Genomic DNA, 22,219 nt, shown 5'->3' with positions numbered 1-22,219 from the left:
ACAGGGTCACAGTTTTTCTTTACAATTTACAAATTTCCGACCCTATCTAAAAACTGGAGGCACCATTTACACAAATTACGATACAAAAACGTCACAGATTCTGATAAGTCACATAATTAGCTCAGATGTAAAGCCTGGGTATTGATAAAAGCTACTGAAAAGAAGGAGCCGTGTTGAGGACTTGTGACGTGATATACTGTTTTAGTTAAAGTTTTAAAGGGAAAATAAGGATCTGAAACGGTAACAAAACTCAACTTGTTCAAGAGAACAAGGCGGGGTTCTTGCGTTTAACGTTAGCTGCCGTTTTCTTTGTACTCACGAAGCAGTTGTAAATTAGAATTGATAAACGCGTGTTGCCTAGCAACCACGCTGTTTGGCCAACTATACTATTCCAAGACTAGCTAGTTGGTAGGAAAGTTAGCTAACCAACCGTCTTTGATTAAAATCACTTATATTATGTGGTTGTATAATGTGTATTTGGTATTTTTATCACAGAAGTTGCCACGGTCGACTTTGAAACGGACGCCAAAGGCCATGTTTACAGAGTTGAGACTTTAAAAGAAGTCAGCCAGTCAGGTTTACCAAAAGACTTCCGGTCACAGCTTTCACAATAAAAGCCTCTTCAGCGCACTGATGTTGTAACGTTTTACGCAGAATCTTGGTACTTCCGGTTTTGCACTTGCTATCTGACTGACTTGACGCAGCTCTGCTTCAAAAGCTGGTTTTTCACTTTCACGTGTACGCGCTCGCACGCACGCTCTCATTCTCGCTCTCTCAAAACACACACACACACACACACACACTCACTTACTCACTCCTTTCTCTTTTCAAAAGCCCCTTGTGAAGCAGATTGACAGGCTAGAATGAAAATGAGGCGGACGCTCCGTCACGTCTTCAGTGCGTACGCGTCCTTTTGAGAAGACCTGTAAACTTGGATCATATCACCATGGGAGCTATTTGGGCTGCAAGGGACTTTTGTTTGTTTTTGCTCGTGTTAAATAGTCGCCAAAGCGCAGCGCGTCCAGAGATTCGAGGTGGGACTGTAGTGAGTGTGTGTGTGTTGTGTTTTCCAGTCGCGGAGAGTGCTACTTTACGCACGCTTTCAGGAGTGCGCTCTAGTTGTTTCCCCAGCGGTGACTTTAACATTTTCTTTTAGTCTCTAAATGTGCATCTATATAAAAATGACCGTTGCTGTGGGGATTTATGTGCTCCCTATATACACAAGTTTGTAAAGCAAGTTTTGTTTTGTATGTAACTTATTAACTTTCAGGTTATTTTTCAAATTGCCTGCTGCAGGCTACTATTATTATTATTAGGGAAGTTAAGGTTTCAGTGTTTGTCAGTTAAACCAGTTTCCTTGCTCGTCTTCTTTACTATATTCTCACAAAACATGTGCACATATGGTAAATGTCATAATATTTGACTTATTAGACTATTTGAATGTGTTTTGGTAATCATGACCTATAAGACCCATATGGATTTCAGCAGATCCATGTGCAGAGGGAAGTGATGGCTGTCACATTGATGCTATTTGTCAGACTACCCAAGACTCATACAAGTGCACGTGTAAAGCAGGCTTTAAAGGAGATGGGAAACACTGCGAAGGTAATGTGTCTCCTTTTTGTTGAGCTGTTTTATTCACATTCATATCTGGTTACCAAAACTATCTGAGTGTCAACATGGGATCACAGAGTTTGGATGTTTAGGCACACATTTTAATGCAATAATACTAACTACATGTTTGTAATTACCATATCATTAAATTCTTTAATCTACTGCAGCATAACTTTTGAATTCCTATAGGAGCATACAATTTGTGATATCTGTACTAATTTATTCTTCCTATACAACATACAACATACATCTTCCTGTTGCACTCAAGTTCTTGTTCTTGTTGTTAAAGAATAAAATGTTTTGCAGTTTAACTTCTTGATCAGTAGTTGAACATGCATTCATGTGGTGTTTACTTCTCAGACATTGATGAATGCGACTTGGAGTACAACGGTGGCTGCGTACATGAGTGCAACAATATACCAGGCAATTATCGCTGCACTTGTTATGACGGATTCAATTTGGCACATGACGGACATAACTGTCTAGGTAAGATCAGCTTTAAACCACTAAGTAAATAACCTTTTGTGATAGACAGAGCTTGAATCATCGGCTCTGATGGTGAAGAGTTCATGTTTGTGTTGTCTGTATGTGAAGTTTCTCACACTTCTTTTCTTGAGCCCTCTTTGGTAAACTTTAAAAAAACTACAAACAGTTCTGGTTTTGTTCATGCAGTGATTTAAACGATTTATTAATATTTATGTCTGATATTTAACTGGAAAAAGCTTTATTTACATCTGCAATGTTTGCAAACACTGGACAAAACAGCCTTATTTGATTTATATAAGTTAAAAGCTCATTTGTGAATATAACACATACTTTTTCAGTGTTTATTAATCAATGCATTCAATCCACTGTCCTGTGTAGATGTGGATGAATGCAAGTTCAACAATGGTGGGTGCCAACACACTTGTGTCAACACTATGGGCAGCTATGAGTGCCGCTGCAATGAGGGCTTCTTCCTCAGCGACAACCAGCACACATGCATCCACCGCTCTGTGGGTGAGTGTACAACATGCAACAGCCATGCCTGCATCTATTAGCTTGTACTGCACATGAAGTACAATTCAGAATTATTGAAGATATTCTGTCGCACACATTTAAATGCTTTTAAAATGCCTGGAGGAAGGGAAATTTTAAACAGTGCCTAGTTGATTTTTAAAGAGGTTTTGAGTTTGTATTATTTGTGTGTGTGTGTGTGTGTGTTTGCCGATGCTTGTATCTGCTAATTGTATTAATCCGTGAAAAAAGACAGAGAATTACATAGCAAATTCTCCAATATTCACATACAAATCTAAGATTGATGGCACAATGAGGGGTGACGGGTTCAGGCTGGCTCCCGTCACTGAGCTTTTATCTGCAGCAGCAACATGCTGTGGGAAAAGGATCTCTGTGTCCCAGAGAACAAAATAAGTTAATAACTGCAACACTCGGGTCTATGTGGTCTGTGTCACAGATTAGTCTGAAGTGCCTTTGTTTTGTCTTCTTGACTGAAGTCAACTTAAATGCAAGGACTTTCCACTCCATCAGCTCTTGACAACCCTTTTAAATCCCGTGGACCTATCCACTCAGCTGTGACCCATCTATATAAATGGTGCTCCATCTCATCTCATTTTTCACTTCGAAGCATTATTGAGTATGTTGTAGATACTACAAGAGTTTGCAAAGCTTTGTTTTCAGGAAATACATTTTTGAGCAACAGAATTTTTCTTTCCCTCTCTAGAAGTGCTAAAAATAACGCAGTGGTTGATGTTTTGGGGTTGTGTAAGGCGTGAGAACAATCAGTGTCTTTGAGGATGCCAGACTAATCTCTCAGTATGTGTGCCTTTGTGTGTAGCCGGTCAGTCACTGTAGGAGAGTTTCATTGTGTACCTCTCTCCCTCTTTCTATCCCAGAGGGCCTCAACTGTATGAATAAGGAACACGGCTGCGCCCACATCTGCAAAGAGACTCCCAAAGGGGGTGTGGCCTGTGAGTGTCGCCCAGGGTTCGAGCTGGCCAGGAACCAGAGAGGCTGCATCTGTACGTGCTCAACGGCATGAAGCTAACTTCCCACTGCACATCTACTAAATGTGTCACGCACACGCAGTTGGCTTCGAACGTTGCGCTGATTTAATGTCTTATAGTTGCATGTTGTTGACCCCTGCAGTAACTTGTAACCATGGCAACGGAGGCTGCCAGCACATCTGCGAGGACACGGAGAACGGCCCCATATGCAGGTGTCACGTCAGGTACACCTTGCAACCTGACAAGAGGTCGTGTGTAGGTGAGCACACTGTTTGAGGACTCTGTTGTTGCATAACACAGGGAACGTAAAACCATGTAAGACCCAATGCTGAAGTCAGACTGCTTTATGTTGTGCACGAACCATTTTCAACATTTTCTGTCGTTTTTAATATTCTCATGCATGTTTAAAACCCCTTTAAAAGTATATCTTAATCCTCTGAGGTATGTAGCTATATATTGTCTTTTCATCTAACTGACCTGCCAGTAATTCGGTCATTTCAAACTCATCCTGTGCAGCCAAACATTGTTAAAACTCACACAATGTCATTGCAAATTCTAAAGAGATCCAAAAGTTTCCAAAGGTACGAAATATGTCACGCTGAATTTTGGAGAAATGTATATAAAATGATTCTCGTCCTTGGAAACGGCTTTTTCTCACAGTTTTTCTCAGTGGATGGAGTTCTGAGCAAGACCATGAGATGTGGTTGAAAGCTCGGAAGAACGTTAAGCGAGACCTTGAGAAGCCAGATGATGTTAACAACATTGTGTAACTTCAATGAAGAGCTGAAACAAGCTGATAATGTACATTATGGTATCTGAAAGTGTGGAATAAGATGATTTTATCAATCTTAAAGCTACAAAATGGAAATAAGAATTTTTTTTCTTTCATATTTCTTGACACATGAACCACAACCGGCCATTAGCGTTCGCTGGTTGTTTTTACATATATTTAATCAGAATTGAGATGACAAAAGTACGAGTCATGTTTTGGGTTCTTGTTCTAGATAGCACATTTTTCCTAATTGTAATTTCTGTTCAGAATTTAACAAAGCTAGACCTCAGCTCAAGGAGTGCACATACCAGGAGCAGCTTACAGTGTGTCGGACTTTGTTTCTTTAGTAATGCAGAGGCTATCTTGATGAATGAATGAAAACACAGTAACTGGAAACATCTCTCTCTGTCAGTTCGCCTGTTAGGTAGTGTGCATTTTTCCACACAATGGTTATGAAGGATATTGAGTATTTCCTCTCCCTCCAGCAGCAGTGTGTGTGAGGTCCAGGCGTATCATTGCGATGTTGTCTCCAGATTCACTTTACTGATCTGGTGTGTTATCTGACGCACACCAAGCCACTACAAGCTGAATATCTCAAGTGTAAACATGCATCTGGTTACTGAGAGGTGACCAACACAAACACCAGAGTTGAAGTCAAATAGAAAAGTCACAGTGCTTGTGTTATTTAGTAAATGTAGTGAAGTGGTGTACCAATTCATACTCTATTAATGATTCGTTTTGTGTGTCACAGAACGAGATGAAGCCACCACCGAGTCCTCGGACCACAATGCCACATCCTTTACTGAGGTGGACAAACGGGTCAAACGAAGACTGTTAATGGGTAATAATTACACTCCTACATTCAGAGGCTAACAGCTCGAATTTGTGTTTTACGTGACGGCGTGTTGAGCTGCCAGGAACCACTCAGAGGCGTTAAACAGGGGAGAGAACTAATGTCTCGTAAACCAATGCATTCCTCAGTCTTTTAAGCAAACTGTGAAATGACTGCGCACTCGCTTTCTTGCCCCCAGTTTCCCCCCTGAAAAATATTTCACATTGTCCTTCCATTTGGGAAGAGCAAAGTGTGAATCTTTTCTTGTATAGTTAGTATTTATCAGTGTGTGTGATTCTGGGTCGCTCGATACATGTAAAACATTATATATCTTTGGCACTTCACCAAGTACATGGCTAGTGGATGAGCTCTGGGAGTCTTGTCCTGTGTTATAAATCATCAGCATTTATACATGTTTAAAACAGTATTAAACACAGTATATGAATTATATATTTTTCATGGCCTCAAGTGTTCAAGGCAGTTTAGACAATAATTCAAAATCTATGGAAGAAAGATATTTGTGATATTACGTCGGCTCTTTAGTCCAGGTGTTTTGAAAGCACAATGTTGAGAATATCAAGGTTCTGTTTTACCAAGGATCTAGTATCTGACATTGAGGAATAACATAGCATTTTTCACATACATTCACGTTGTGTGTTGTAATTTCAGAAACCTGTGCGGTGAACAATGGGGGTTGCGACTGCACCTGTAAAGACACATCCACAGGCGTGCGCTGCAGCTGTCCCATCGGCTTCACACTGCAGCCGGATGGAAAAACATGCAAAGGTCAGATTGCCAGTCCACAGAAAACTTCCACAGAGAGGAGCGATCTATTGAAACACTGATTTAGCTAGTTGATTTGTATAGGAAGTGTTGTCAGGATATCACCTGTTTCCCACAGATATTGACGAGTGTGAGCTTCACAATGGCGGTTGCGATCACTTCTGCAGGAACACCATCGGTAGCTTTGAGTGCAACTGCAGAAAGGGCTTCAAGCTGCTGACAGATGAACGTTCTTGTCAAGGTAGAAATGGCTCCTGAATTGTTTTATTCAAACTCTGGACAGTCGGCAAATTTGACTTGCATACATGAGACAAGAGGGAGTGGGATGTCAAAGCACTAGCAGACATTTGTGATGTCCATAGCTTCTGTGAACATCCTTTCCTATGATTTTTTCAAGTCGAAAAGGCTTAACCTGTAATTTTGTGATAACATAAGTTAAGGAATAGTCACATATGTAATTAAAGAGTTTAAGTTGTAGATAAAAAAGTCAGAATTTATTTTGTTTTTTAACTGATGAGAACATGAATAACTTTAATATTTCTTTGGAATTTAGCTATTTTTTAGTGTTATATTGTGTATTAAAAGACCGGTCAGTCAGTATGAGGGTAATAGCAGCTGATTTTTGATAATGGGGCTACGCTTCTGTTAACCTTTGGATCAGGGTCTATGCCTTTCATAATACTGACCTGATGCAACTACAATTAAATTGAAGGCGTCTCAATGAAACACTGCCTTCTTTTTACTTGTAATTACTATCAAAAGCCATTTTATCTGACGTAGCACACTGTAGATGTCACATTTCATGGAGTGGGAAAATTCAGGATCAAACGCAAAATTTGTGTCTGTGGGTGGGAAATCCCTCCTGATGAAGATTGCAACTGACTGCCCTGCTATTATGTCATCTGTCTGATTTTGATTACAGATATAGATGAGTGTTTTTTTGAGCGGACATGTGATCACACATGTGTGAACTCCCCCGGTGGTTTTCAATGTCTGTGTAACAAAGGCTACACCATGTATGGACTGGCCCACTGCGGAGGTGAGTCTACACTGGTTGGAGGGAGCTACACATAGCAACTTGAGCGTAACACACAAGTGCTCAATTTAGAGAGGTGTTAGGCCGAAAAGCATACAAAAGTGAGTACTTGCTCACACTGATGTGTTGAGAAAATGGACCCTGTAATTATAATAATGATTTTCCCTTTTCCTCTCAGATATAAATGAATGCAGTGTGAACAATGGCGGTTGTGAGCAGGGTTGTGAGAACACCATGGGTAGATTTGAATGCTTTTGCCATCCTGGCTACAAGCTACACTGGAACAAAAAGGACTGCATTGGTAAGCCAGTGCCTCTTCCTATATGAGAGGCACATCTGTTGAGTGCTGTTGTCCTGTCTCTTTGTAAATTGTGTGACATCCCACATTTTAGGGGACAAAAACAGGAGATACTTTGAATTCTGTTCTCTTTTTTCTCTTTAATACTCTTGTCACTTGGTTTTCTTTTGCTTGAGTAAAACATCCCAAATGCTACAATGATGTTGGACTTTTTGTGCCTCTTCCTCCTTGTTACAATCAGACGTGTTCTTTTTTTACCTTGGAGTTTTGTTTGGATTTCTATCTAGAGGCTGAGGGTTTACCACCTGCAAAACCCCCCTCTAAACCCACCTTGAACTGTAGTAAACAGGAGGGAGGGGACCGCTGTTTCCTGACATGCCAGTCCCAAGTTCATATCAGCAGCGGTGAGTTGGTTGAACCAGATCTCCATATAGCATGATTTACCTGCCATGATGACCTGCTGTGATTCGAAGTGCAGTTCTACCTGTATTTCCATTAGACAAATACTGCAGAGGAAATGGTTTATCTTACCATATAATCTCATGTTGAGGGTTCAAGGTTTGCACAAACTGCAGTAAACACCTGTGCCTCATTGTCAAATCACTTCACCTGCAGATCCATCTTCTTTTTGAGTGTTTTCTTCTCTTAAACTTAAGCCGACCCGCTAAACTACTGTACATACACTAGCTCTTACATAATATAGAGGTCCCTGTCAGTTCTGTTACACTCCTGCATATGTTCCTGCTCTTATTATTCATCAAACAGATAAAAACATCACTGTGTTCTCACTGTTCTGCTCCCACTTGCTGCATTTTGTCAGAGCTTTCTCTGTTAAACGCCACAATGGAATTGGACCAAAACATTTTACAAAAAGTAATGGCAGGCGTGAAGTGAGGAGGTGGCTGCTGGAAAGCTGTCACTGTGAAGCAGCTGCAGAAAGTGTTGACTAATCCAAACTGAGCCACTAGTACTAATTTTCTACTTGATTTTTGTCAATCTTTGGTTCCCACAATAGTTTGAAACATTGCAAGGGGTAAATGGACTTCAATAGACCTCTGAAAAAGCATAGCAAACAGTGAGGCTCCTACAGTGGTGTGAAAAAGTGTTTGCCCCCTTCCTGATTTCTTATTTTTTTGCATGTTTGTCACACTTAAATGTTTCAGATCATCAAACAAATTTAAATATTAGTCAAAGATAAGAAGAGAATTGTTGTAATTCAGCCACATTGGAGGGTTTTTGAGCATGAACTGCCTTTTTAAGGTCATGCCACAGCATCTCAATAATGTAATGTAAAGATGTAATGGGACACACACCTTCCAAAAAGTTCAACTTTTGTCTCGTCAGTCCACAGAGTATTTTCCCAAAAGTCTTGGGGATCATCAAGATGTTTTCTGGCAAAAATGAGACAAGCCTTAATGTTCTTTTTGCTCAGCAGTGGTTTTCGTCTTGGAACTCTGCCATGCAGGCCATTTTTGCCCAGTCTCTTTCTTACGGTGGAGTCATGAACACTGACCTTAACTGAGGCAAGTGAGGCATGCAGTTCTTCGGATGTTGTTGCGGGGTCTCCGAATGGCTGAAGAAGAACAAAATGAAGACTTTGGAGTGGCCTAGCCAAAGTCCTGACCTGAATCCTATTGAGATGCTGAGGCATGACCTTAAAAAGGCAGTTCATGCTCGAAAACCCTCCAATGGGGCTGAATTACAACAATTCTGCAAAGATGAGTGGGCCAAAATTCCTCCACAGCGCTGTAAAAGACTCATTGCAAGTTATCGCAAATGCTTGATTGCAGTTGTTGCTGCTAAGGGTGGCCCAACCAGTTATTAGGTTTAGGGGGCAATCACTTTTTCACACAGGGCCATGTAGGTTTAGATTTTGTTTTCCCTTAATAATAACAACTTTCATTTAAAAACTGCATTTTGTGTTTACTTGTGTTATCTTTGACTAATATTTAAATTTGTTTGATGATCTGAAACATTTAAGTGTAACAAACATGCAAAAAAATAAGAAATCAGGAAGGGGGCAAACACTTTTTCACACCACTGTATGTGTACAGTGAATAATAAGAACAGTGATTTCTATGATTACCATTACGTTTTTGGAATGATAAGACCCAAACGACATGGTACAGTACAAGTCAGGTATCACCTGATGCAGCACGGCTAAAGCATACTTATGGAAACTCCACTAGATCCAGATCTAGTTGTGTGAACAGTCATCAACTCTTCGTGTTCCTACATGCTGGCTGTTTGCTCTCTCTGACTTGGTTTTTGTGGCCTTAACTTTTGTCTGTGTTGGTCTGTGTGTCACGGCCTCTTGTGTGTTTTCAGGGACGGAGGATTCCTACACGGTGACCTGTGGAATGCCTCTGCCCTGCCTGGCTGACGCACAAAAGAACAACAGTGGCTTGTATTGTTTAGGCAAGTACAAAACATCACAGATTTACATTTATCTTTCCGCTCTGCCACACAAAACGGTATTCAGGAACAACTCGGTTGATACATAAATAGATCAAAATGACAAATTTTTCTGTTCATCTGTCCTGCAGGTCCAGAAATGGCCAATGTTCCACGCATTAAGACCACAGCCACTTTTAAGTCTGGCACTGCAAAATGCAACTTAAAACGAAGTCAGGAGAAACTCAAGGAGAGCTTAAACTCAGCACACTCAGGTACAGAGGTTGCCACACAACAAGCATAACAATGACTCCAAACACAAGACTTAGATTACAGATAGACAAGGATTAAAATTACAGCTCCTTCATGTTACTGGTTAAAAAACATTTTGGGTTAACCAAGAAGTGCCAGCATCTAAAGCCACAATCTTTAGAAGATAAAGAAGACCTTAAGGCTGCTTCAAAGTAAACCAAAAACCAAAGGCAAATGTGAAAGAAATTTGTGGGGAAAGTGATGTGGTTTTGAGTGTCTTGAATGTCTCAGCGCAGCACTTTGTCTGGCAGTGACAGGGGGAGGATGTAATTAGCCATAGCATGCCTTTCAGTTGGGTCTGACCTAGCCATCAATCAAATGGGTTTCCGATTGTCGGATTATTTTGCTTCTCTAAAGGGTTTCGGCATGATCTTTTACATCCCTCACAGTCACTAAAAGGACACATAATTGTTTCCAATAAAGGAAATTGTCACTGTGACATAACATCCTTTTTTCAGCTTTCCAGTCTACATGACAAAAAAATATCAAATTAACTGCTTATAAGGACTGTTTTATACAATCTGTGTATGGAGTGGTGTTTGCTGTCAACATTAACTTTGTTATGTGTTTCTTTTCTGTAATACTGTGATTTTCTTTAACAATTGTGCGATTGCGTGTGTTGTATGTGTGTGTCTGCTGGCTGTGGTGTGGTCGTGGGGGGGTGGTTGTCTGCCATGTCCACAGATAGCAGGTTCCTCTTCACTGAAAACGTCCAGTTCAGCTATGTGAGCCTGCGCTGCACCTCGTCCGGACAGCGAATGCGCAGCCGCCATGGCAGGAAAGCTGGCGAGGAGGACGGCTCCTCGATAACAGCTGAGTTTGAGCTGGATGTGAACCTACAGGAGGTAACAGGTTGGTCTCTCTGCGCGTCCTCTCTGCCTGCCTGCAACCTTTGCTTCTTGTTCTCCATCTTTCTTTCTTTCTTTCTTTCTTTCTTTCTTTCTTTCTTTCTTTCTTTCTTTCTTTCTTTCTTTCTTTCTTTCTTTCTTTCTTTCTTTCTTTCTTTCGCTGCTGTCTATTTGTCACTAAACAAACCAAACTGTTAAAGTATCTCCTGTTTTGACTTGGCTATGGTGGTGGGCTTTAGGTTGGGACTTTGAATTGAGGTGTTTTTGTTTTATTTCCTTGAATTCTTTATAAGTGGTGACCTAGATTGCTTTTCCCCTGACTTGATGGTGCATTTGTGTGAATGTCTAGTTAAGCATGTGAGCATCCAGGCATGAATGTGCAATTTATGATAGGTGTGGGATGGTGTGGGAGGTGACATTTTGCTGTGGAAACAGTTGTGGTATCAAGTGCCTCTCTCAGCAGAGAGCTGTGACCTGAACTGTGTGCGCCGACGCTCAGAGAAGAGGCTTAAGAAAACCATCAGGACCCTGAGGAAGTCCATCAACCGGGAACAGTTCCACCTCCACTTTGCCGGGTCTGACTATGAGCTCGGTAAGAGTCTGGGCCAGCCAGCTGAACTGCCAGGACACTGTGTGGCCGGACAGGTGCTGGTGGGCAGGAAATGTGGTGAGTTTGGTTTTTGTATTTACATGCCATTCAATACAGAAACCATGTTAAAGGTCGGGACATGCAGCATTCAGCTGGACATCACTTCTACTGGAAATATTTATGCTTTTCATCTCTCAAGAGCGCACATCCAACCACTTTTGTTACACCTAACACAAGGCAGCAATGGCTCTGACTAGGCGCTAAACACACAGTAGACTCATAGTCATGTCTTTAAGCAACTGAAATGGCCCATGCCAGTGAGATATATTTAGACAAGCTGGTTTAATGATTGGATTTGGAGCAGGTGTTGGCCAGATGAGTGCCATATTTGGTTTGCAGACATGCTGTAATGAGCTACTTGGAGGGAGAGAGCGAGCATGGAAGAACAGAGAGACTGTTGTTGGCCCTTCAGGCTGCGAGATCTTCCAGCATCTCCCTGGGATAAGACTGTAACATGAGGGCTGATGGCAGGTCTCCTGGTAGCTGTTGCCTCTCAGTTGGGTTTTATGTACAACCTGTGATGGAGAAAATGTTCATTAAATAAGACCGCACACTGTCAGTGTTAGAGAGCTGAAGGTTGGCATGTGTTTTCTCTGGCTGTTGGGACCGTGCGCCCCTAATTTTGGGCCTCACAGTAAGTTTGCTGCCTGCTGCACACCGTCTTAATATCAGTGAGAGGAAACTGGTGCCTTTCTTCTGTTGAGATGTCTAAATATTTATTCAAATGGTGTGCATTTTGTTCGATATATGCACATGTCTACCACCAATGTTGAAGATGTCTGAATCTGATGTAGACCCAGATCTTTAGTAAACCTCACACAACTCTTCAAGTGTTTGAAGAGTTGTTTAGGGTTTTGTTTTCCCTCTTTTGAACCGCTAAAGAATAGGGTCTTTGCACCTTAACTGTCGGAAACTATAGCTATCCTGTAGTTCCATGAGATAATGTTTGCTGAAAGAAAATCATCAGCTTTACGTTGCCTATATCTTCCTGTAACACCATATTTTTTTTGGCCTCTACATTAACATCAAACTTATATCTCCTGTTGAGCTGTGCTGACATGATTTAAACCTAAACTGCCCCTGTTTATTATTTCTATCTTTCAGTAACACAGGTCTTAAGTGTGTTGATTCCTTAACTCCCCCACTATGCTTTCAGGTCAACATTAAGCAGTCTATTGGCCATGGCAGGGGTGTAGACATGTAATTTGGGATAGGAGGGGGGGTGGCTGAAAGGCATTCTTCTTAACCTCCAGCTCTTTAAAGGAGCTATATTTTTCCCTTCCTCCCCCACCTCCCACTCTGGCTTAGCTCGGTGTGCAGTTTAGTCCTTTTCAGTTTGCCCACTCCATTGAAAACCCCATTTGGGGCTTGTTCTCACTGCCTCAGAGGGATGACAACACAGCCTCCTCTGCAATTGGAAAAAATATGCTTCCACCTCTGTGTACTCTTTAAAGCATCTCTCCTCTGATTCTGTGATTCGTTTTGGTTACTGGTTGCATCTGTTCATATACCAGGACGTTGTTTCTGTTTAAAGAAATTGTATGGATGATTTAGTTTATTAATTATGTAAATATTTTGTTGTTCAGATGTTTATTTGAACTGTTAATTTCTTTTATTTAGCATTGTTAGCATGTGACTGCACAAGAATACATATTTATATAAAACGTAAAACAAGTGCGAACAGGTCAACAATTACAATGTTCCAGAGATGCCACGAATGGTGCGTGTCCACATGTCTGTTTGACTGTTGTAGTCAACTTGTTTGCGTGTTTGTTTTAACATTGAAGATGTTTAGGAAGTGCTGTTGATTCAAGCTGGCAGTTTGAGTGCTGTGCCCCCCCTGCCCCCCAGCTGGGGCCACTTTGCATGACCCCCAGCCACTAAACTGCTAAAGAGAATTGACTTCAGCCACACCATGGGAATCAATTAGCATCAGTTGTTTGGGCCTCCGCTTGATGGGCGCGAGCAGCGATTGGGCCAAGCAGAATGGGGGGATTCAGAAACCTGACCCCTTTTATTGGGTTCAGCTCCTTACCACTGTGATACCGTAGTGTTTTCTTATGTCATCAAGTAGGCAAAGACTGAGGACTTGAATAGAGGTGAAAGGTCTTTTAAACCTCTTTGGGGCCATCAATTCGAGGACTGTATAGAAGCGTTCTTTGCATTTGAAAGGCTTCAAAGTTTTTTCTCTCTTTCACTCTCACTCTCTCTCTCTTCTCTCACTGCTTCCCTCTGTCAAATAAAAGCTGTTAGAGGACAATGCAATGATGGCTCCCCATGGTCTTTCAGAGTAAACAATAGGTATAAAAAAATAAACTACTCTTGAGAGAATTACATTTTCCTTCTTTGGAGGAAAATCTAACAATTTTCTGAGCCACGTATAATGGGTCTACATTAACGCTTTTGTGTGTCGAACTTTTAGAGATAGTGGTTTCTCTGCTTACAGACAGTTTAAATGCTACAACTCAGGCACATTTTGTGCTAAAGGCAGAGGATTTAATTGATTTATTCTTGTGTGAGATCAGCTTTAGTTTTCAAGTCAAGTTCCAAAGACCATCAGACTGATGCAGTAATTCTCAAATTAATTACAGGCATCACTCTGAAAGGGAGGAACCAAAGCAAAACGGCGCTTTGGTCCCTTTAATCAAGCCTTTGCAGTTTTGTGAGATAAGAGGGAAATACTCTCTTTGATTTGCTTCTGTGTTTGCCTTTAAAAGAGTTGGGGGTGCTTATGGTGCTATTAAAAGCTCCTCCCTGATGCACAGCCATGTTGTATCAAGTATTAGGACGTGTCAGATGTAGGGCACAAAGGCAGCTGTGAAGAGGGTTGGTGCTCTTTTGTCTTAATGATTTTGTATGGCTACGTTTGGTTGGTTTGCGGAAGCATTTGAACAGTAATGCTTTTATTTTTGTACACATATGTGTGTCCCTACGCATATGTTTACTGTGTGTGTGTGAGTGTCTTGAATTGCATCTAAACTAATGTGAAAGACAGAATGCAGACCTTTATTACCTTATTACTTTCTCTCCTCTAGATTCCATCTAGATTGATATGAATGTGCAAATGTATGACAACTTAGGTAATAAGACTACATTTAACATGAACAATGAGCAAAACTCTTTATTTTAGCATCGATCCTTGCACTGTTTAGTGACAAGAATCAGACTACACACTAATGAAATGACAAACAGACTGACGGACAACATACTCGTAGGCGCTACGTCTTTGAGGACCCTGTAAAGTTAGTTTTGTATGTGAACATTTACTGTATTTTATGGAAATTGGATTATACACAGGTTTCTACTCCTAAGAACCTTTGAGTTCAATAACTACATTCATTCAATTCAACCATAACCTAAAGCCGGTATGGAAGATCTACGTGATTGTCCTGCCAGATTCACATGATCGATATTTTCTCAATTTTGATATATGCTTACATTAATAAACAACTTCACCAAACACACTATGAACACAAATATCACTGTATCTTTGAATATTTGTGACTAGTTGTCTATCAAAGGTTGTAGCTCTTTTTACTAGTGTTAAACTTTCAAAGGAGTTTGTGAGTGAGTTTGAGGAGTGTAAAAGTTTGTGCGTGCTTAATAATGCATCAGTAAGCATGATGTGTTCTTTTGTGTTACGACTGACTTAAGACACCAGATAACTTGTCATAAATATTCAGAAGATGCCTTAGCAAAAAGCAAAAATAGTGTAATCAACTTTGATAAACCATAAAACGGAAGTGATGTTGTACACTTTTACTTATGATGCACAGCTTGCTGCGGTGTACACTCTGCTAAACTGCACCAAGGTCAATGATACTTGTGTTATTCATTACCATGCCAGTAAAACTCTCAAATCTGTCAACTGATTGATAAATTGTTCTGGCTCAGCCAATGCCTTTGATGTGTTAAGGATGCTCTTCACTGTGTTTATCCATTTCAAGTATGTACACGGTCCTGTTTGATTACACTTGAGAGGCAGCTGATGAAGTCTGGGTTACTTTACTTAAATGGTCTTGTCGTGCAATTGAAGCGCTGTATTTATAGTGTAAATCGACAGTGTGGTTAGGACTGTTTGATTGTGTGTAGCCACAGGGCATCCTGCTATATTTGTTGATTCGTGTCTGCAATTTACATTGTCTATATCCCCTTTCTCCCCAAACTTCAGTGTTTGTTTTCAGTTTGTGAGGAAAATGTTTGATTTCACCGACTTGAATAATTAAATTAGTTTCAACTTGACTCCACATCACAGTATTGTTTTTGAAAGAATAAAAGATGTGTTTAAGTATTTAGAGAACTTGATTTTTTTTTTTCAATCTCACCACAGCACTAAGACAAAACTATCAGCTCTCAGAGACAAACAGCCACAAGCTTGGCAGCTCCTTGGAGAAACATTGCAGGCCTCAGTTAAAATTTTCGCTGAGTATAGTCAGGGATGCACCAGTGTGTGAGTGTCTTGTTACAAGTAAATAATTGAATTATTAACCTTTAATCTATCTTGGTGTCATTCCCCACCTGTCTGTTAGTGAGCTGCAGTGTTGGGACTTACTACGACGGGGATCAGGGAAGGTGTGTGTTGTGTCCAGCTGGAACATATCAGGATGAGGAGGGACAGATGTCTTGTGAGGTCTGTCCTGGACCTGAAGGAAGAGACGTCTCCAAGGTGGTCGGAGCTCGAAACATGTCAGAGTGTGGAGGTAAGACAGTCAGTTTTATTTATGTAGCCCAAAATCACAAATGTGCCTCAAAGGGCTTTATCACACCCTCCATCTTTAGATTCTCGGTTCAGATAAGGAAAAACTTCACCAAAAAAACTTTGTTTTGACATGTAACTCAGGTCATAAACTTTCATGCTTGAAAGTTAAACTTACTGGTATCTGAATGACGACACAACTGTAAGATAGATCCACATACTGAAATCAGTCCTCTTCTTATAACTTACAGAGAGACACTAGTAAAGGTAACTGGCACCATAATGTGGGAACAGGGCACATCTACAGTTCACCTACCTTCACTGTAAGTAGTTATCTTGGCTCCTTTGTAGGCCATGAAGGGTCTGCACAGTTTTTCACTACCTGACTGTGAACAGTTCCATCCATAATCATATTAGGAGCTTTACAAATATGAACTCATTAAAGGAATAGTTTGACATTTTGAGAAACGTGTTAATTAGGGAGGTACTGGTAGGTGGATTTCGTTTCCTACGGACACAGCCAGGCTAGCTGTTTCTCCCTGTTTCCAGTATTTGTGTTATAGTAACCAGCTGCTGGTTATAACATCATAATTACCGTATAGCCAGTGGCATTGATCTTCTCTTCTAACTCTTGGCAAGAAAGCGAATAAGTGTATTTTCCAAGATGTCTAACTATTCCTTTAAAGTTCGAGAAGAAAGGTTTTCTTTCATGGTTTCAAATTTGGCTTTTAGAATTTCTTCCTGCTGGTAATGACAATAGTTTAAATTGTACAGCACTTAAAAAAACAGTATTTACAATTAAACAAAAAATCTGAAAATGCATAAGCAAAAGGGAAATATAATGTAAACTTTGGAACACATAAACAAAAAGCAGGAAAAGCAATGAAGGCACAGAAGGACACAGAATGTAGGTAACTGTTTTGTAAATATGAGCCACACAGGAAGCGATGGTGCCTTTGATAAAGATCTCTCCCCGGCAGATGTTCTGCTTTGTGTAAAGCCAAAGAAGCTTGAGCTTAGATGTTGAAGATGTATTTGAATTCAAAAGGTAAATTCGGCTTCTTTCAGTCCTGAATAAAAGTTGAAGGAGCCACCATGTTTTGGTCTCCTCCTGTGCTGTTATCGGAGTCACTTTGTGGCTGAATCCCAGATCCCATCTCCTCTGTCAGACTAAACAAGAGCTATCGGCAAACTCCCTCTGGCACCCGGTTTGTATTAGTCATCCAGGAGTTACACTATGTGAGAGGTGGTGCACTTGGAGATAAAACATGGCGTCATTCCATTAACATGTGCTTCCGCTTTGCTATAGGCTCTTATCTTAACAGAAGGGGAGAGTATTTTCTCTCATATTTCACATGAAACATAAAAAAAACATGAAATTAAACTAATCCAAGTGGTGCGGCTCTAAACGTTTTGTAAGAGAGATAAAATTTGGCCATCACACTCTGACTTGACCAAATGCTTGTGTGTATTCAGGTCAGTGTTCCCCCGGTCAGTACTCTCATGGCGGCTTCATCCCCTGCCTGCCCTGCCCACTGGGAACGTACCAGCCAGAAGCGGGACGCACCTCCTGCTTCCCTTGTGGAGGGAACCTGGTCACCAAGCGCAGTGGTGCTGTTACCTTTCAGGAGTGCGAGACCAAAGGTGTGAACTCATCTGTGTTTTTGTTATTGCAGGGTTTAGTTTAGTTTTTCTTTCTCATGTTTTAATATAAATGGAGGGATTAGAAGGTTCTTTTGGAGCTGAGAAAGTTTATGAAAACCTGTCAAACATCTGTGGTTGTTTGGAGTTTTTTTCTCACTTGACATCACAACAGTATCATGTGGTTGCTGAGTCTATGGAGCTGTTTTGGATGTTGACAGGAACTTTGCCGCCCTCTGCAGCTGCTGTATTGTCTGCACATTTAGGCTCTCGAGTCAGTTTAAAACTGATGCACCTCTTAGATGTCAACCTTTCAGGAACTAGACTTGGTTTTAGCTTGGTTGACTTGATGATTGTATTTTTATGTATAAAATAACTGGTTTTGTAAAGGTTTTCTAAGCACAACCTGGCAGAAGATTTTCTAGACCCACTGATTAGCATGCAATCTTTCAAGCGATGTAAACTCATTACTACAACTGAACTGAACAACTGAATATTGGGAGCATTATATGAACTAACAGCCCTCTATCACCATTCTTGGTTCCTGCAGTCCAGTGCTCTCCAGGACATTACTACAACACCAGCACACACCGCTGCATCCGCTGTCCCATGGGCACGTTTCAAGGAGAGTTTGGGCAGAACTACTGCGTTGCTTGCCCTGGAAACACCACCACCGACTTTGATGGCTCCACTAACATCATGCAATGCAAAAGTATGTATGTCTGTACACAGCAATGCCTCTGAAACATATACACATAGAAGATGAAATACAGCAGCAATTTGGGTTTCAGTTCCAGATAATTCACCTTGCTGCACCAAGAACAATAAAACCTATTTGACACATCTGTGTCACTTCACAGACCGACAGTGTGGAGGACATCTGGGAGATTTTACTGGCTACATCGAGTCCCCCAACTACCCGGGGAACTACCCAGCCAATGTCGAGTGCACCTGGACCATCAACCCACCGCCCAAACGCAGGATCCTTATTGTTGTCCCAGAAATCTACCTGCCTATTGAGGACGAGTGTGGAGACTACTTAGTAATGAGAAAAAGCTGTAAGTTTTAACTGCGTATGTGTTTGTGTGAGTGTATTAATTATCATAAACTATACCACCAAGAGGTTAACCATTACTTTAGGGTTAAGATTTGTTTTGGTTTGGTTATGCTTAGGTTGGGGTAAGGTTCGGGTGAGGCACTTCTCAATGTCCTCAGAAGTGACGAAAACAAGTGGATGTGTGCGTGTACAGTCTGTGTGTGCAAAGAAGCTTCAATGTAATTTTACATCAGAGTGGCCAAAATTATATAAAAATGTTACCAAGGAGAACCAACATAACGTGTCAATATCTTATTTGTCTTACTGCGATTACAGCAGACTACTAGCATTAATGTTGTAAGCTAATTATAGACGCCGTCCTGTGTGCTCATATTGTCATTTCACAGCTATCTCCAACTCTGTGACAACCTACGAGACTTGTCAAACGTACGAACGTCCCATCGCTTTCACCTCTCGCTCCAAGAGGCTTTGGATACAGTTCAGGTCCAACGAGGGAAACAGTGGGAAAGGCTTCCAGGTCCCATATGTGACATACGATGGTAAGACGACATGTTTTGCGCTGTAACTATGATGCTGCTACCTCAGTGTGTCAGGAAAATGTGATTTGATTGGTTGCATTAATGAGCTGTTTGTGGACTTTATTTGTTTCAGAGGACTACCAGGAATTGATAGAAGACATAGTCAGAGATGGAAGATTATACGCTTCAGAGAATCACCAGGAAATTCTCAAGGTATGTAGGTACAAATGTTTAACAAGGAGCACTTATCGTTTTTATGTTGTGTATTCTAACTCTGGACCAGAACAGTGGCAGCCAGAGAAATGTGAAGAAACGTTTGTCAGACATGTTGTTGTGTATAAATGTTTCATTTATAATTTGACACTTTTTACTGTATTGCACCTTTGATTCTTCATCCAAACAAATAGAACATATGAATGGGTAATGAATAGAAAAATGTTTAATGACTATGTATTTACATAGCCCATATTAATATATATTTTATTTATAGGTTTTGAGTCATATCACTAACCAAGGAAAACATAACAAAATGCTACATCCTGAGATCCATACCCACCATATCTACACCTACAAAAGAAAACAATATACAATACACAAAGAGAAGGCCAAAAAAAGAGGAGAACATGGTTTCTGCTGCAGTCTTAGATGATTTTAAAGTATCTTTAATCTTCTAGTATTGAACTAGTGACATTTCAATTATGCAGTTCCCATCAGGACGCCCCAATTAAGTTGTTAATAACATTGATTATTCAGATCAGTACAATCCTCCGCTTGTAGATTTGTGTTTCTGTTTATTCTGTACTTAGGTCCAGTGAGCATGTAGTGCCCTCTTTTGGAGACTTGTGGAAATACAAGCTGCTGGCTTTAACAAATGCTTTTGCTTTCCATTAATGCAATACGTTTTCTCATCAGGACAAGAAACTGATGAAGGCGTTGTTTGATGTGCTGGCTCACCCACAGAACTTCTTCAACTACACGGCACAAGAATCAAGAGAAATGTTCCCCAAATCCTTCATCCGCTTCCTGCGTTCCAAAGTCCTGAGATTCCTTCGCCCTTAAGATGGGCCGGTTGCTGCGCAGTTTTCTGGATATTTCTTGAAAAACCTAGATTAGATACTGGCCGCAGTATCTGACTCCTTTAAGAATATTCTGTAGATATCTGTTTTCACATTGAGCGCGGCTACACACTTGATGAAACTGATCCTGAAGAGAAAGACAAGTCAAGCAAGTGGAGCTTTAAGAGGGAGAAATGATCAGTGATTAAGTGGTGCAGAGCGTAGACCCACAGATCTGGACCTCCTGCATTTGTTTGGAAATGTGGAAAAACATGTTTTAAATAGCAACAGAAGAATTTTAATGACTTTATAGCCTCCTTTAGATTTTAAAGTCACCATCTCAGGATTCAAATCCAAAGTGCAAGTCTGTATATTTGAATATTGCTAAATACTATACATGCCAACGCTATGAGACATCTGCTAATAGTATCATGATAAAAAACAAATACTAGTAGCTAAACAGATATATACTGAATGTCAGTGATACTGTATATAGAGTGTGTATCTAGTTTTAACATAGGCTACTTTCACAGGTAGAGGTTAATTGACAGAAATACTGCTAAATGTCAGAAACAAATATAGCACAAATGTTTTCTCGGGAACATTAGCATTACTATAAGTAGTGGCACCACAAAAGCAATTATTCTGATGAATGTTTGTATATGATGTAAAAAGTTTTAGGTTAAACGCTAATGTATTGTAACAACTACGTACATTTTGACAGTATAGCATTGCTGCAATTGCTGGTGGCCCGTGTATTTGATGTTCCAAGGTGTGTGGAAGAGTGCTGCTGTTCTGAAAAACCTTTTCACTTTCCAAATAAATTTACAGTGACTTTTATTCGTTCATGAGACAGCAACTGCTTCAGCTAAATGACATCAGTGTGCATCAATATATCGTGAACTAGCAACCAAAGAAAAACTGTTCACTCTGCAGACAGAGAATTGGAAGTGATGTGATTTGAGAGACTCAACGATATGAGGTCAGAGTACATGAAAAGTCAGAAGAAGAATTGAGCTATTCACCTCTCTTAGATGACACATGTGTGTATATTTTTTTATGGTTTTGTACATCTAATATGCTGTAAATAAAGATAGGAAACTTATTCTGTGTTTTTATTCCCTTCCACCACTTTTTTGTGGCACAAAACAGAACTTTTGAATTGTTTAAGCTGCATTTCAATCACACACACACACACACACACACACACACACACACACACACACACACACACACACACACACACACACACACACACACACACATCATGACTGCTCTATTAGACCAGTTAAAGTTATATTATTTTACTTACTAGATATGTACACTTGTTTGGGATAATATACTGTATCAAGCTTTCTGATTTGATTTATTTGTTAGTTGTATACATTTCTACATATCTCTCTGGTTCTTGTGCTACTGTAATGCTTAATTTCCCTGGGGATAAATAAAGTTTTATTTGATCTTACTCCAGGTGTCCAGTAGGCTCATCATTAGGACATTAAGACTAAGCTTTACCCAAATTTGAATCCAAGGGATTACCATTCCATAAAATATAGCCAAAAGAATCTTATTATAAATATTTTTGTTATATATCTTATGTATAACAACATGACTATACATATTATATATCTTATGTACTGTTATCTATTCTCCATATCTAATGCTGTGTATTAAACTGTAGCTCTTCACCCCACGGTCCTCTTCATTTTTC

The 22,219-nt window shown here is 40.3% G+C and overlaps 1 protein-coding gene across 3 annotated transcripts; it reads left to right on the top strand.

Annotated features, from left to right (window-relative positions):
* The first annotated feature begins 784 nt into the window (after positions 1–784).
* scube2 (signal peptide, CUB domain, EGF-like 2) lies at positions 785–21,613 on the top strand. Of its 3 annotated transcripts, none has more exons than XM_044203532.1 (23): positions 785–1,034; positions 1,486–1,605; positions 1,975–2,100; positions 2,479–2,613; positions 3,507–3,632; positions 3,760–3,876; positions 5,141–5,230; positions 5,891–6,007; positions 6,123–6,245; positions 6,927–7,043; positions 7,219–7,341; positions 7,626–7,742; positions 9,667–9,756; positions 9,885–10,007; positions 10,729–10,896; positions 11,356–11,559; positions 16,071–16,241; positions 17,714–17,881; positions 18,429–18,590; positions 18,739–18,936; positions 19,322–19,474; positions 19,587–19,666; positions 20,366–21,613. In XM_044203532.1, exons 1-23 carry the CDS (start codon positions 947–949, stop codon positions 20,510–20,512), a joined length of 3,063 nt encoding a protein of 1,020 aa, XP_044059467.1. In that variant the 5' UTR covers positions 785–946; the 3' UTR covers positions 20,513–21,613. The 3 variants fall into 3 exon arrangements, with proteins under 3 accessions (XP_044059467.1, XP_044059385.1, XP_044059304.1); XM_044203450.1 differs by having other exon boundaries at positions 787–1,034; positions 1,489–1,605; positions 11,353–11,559; XM_044203369.1 differs by having other exon boundaries at positions 787–1,034; positions 11,353–11,559.
* Positions 21,614–22,219: the final 606 nt, after the last annotated feature.

Source organism: Siniperca chuatsi, linkage group LG1 (assembly GCF_020085105.1).
Source record: "Siniperca chuatsi isolate FFG_IHB_CAS linkage group LG1, ASM2008510v1, whole genome shotgun sequence".
NCBI lineage: Eukaryota > Metazoa > Chordata > Actinopteri > Centrarchiformes > Sinipercidae > Siniperca > Siniperca chuatsi.
This window is presented reverse-complemented; position numbering and strand designations above follow the sequence as displayed.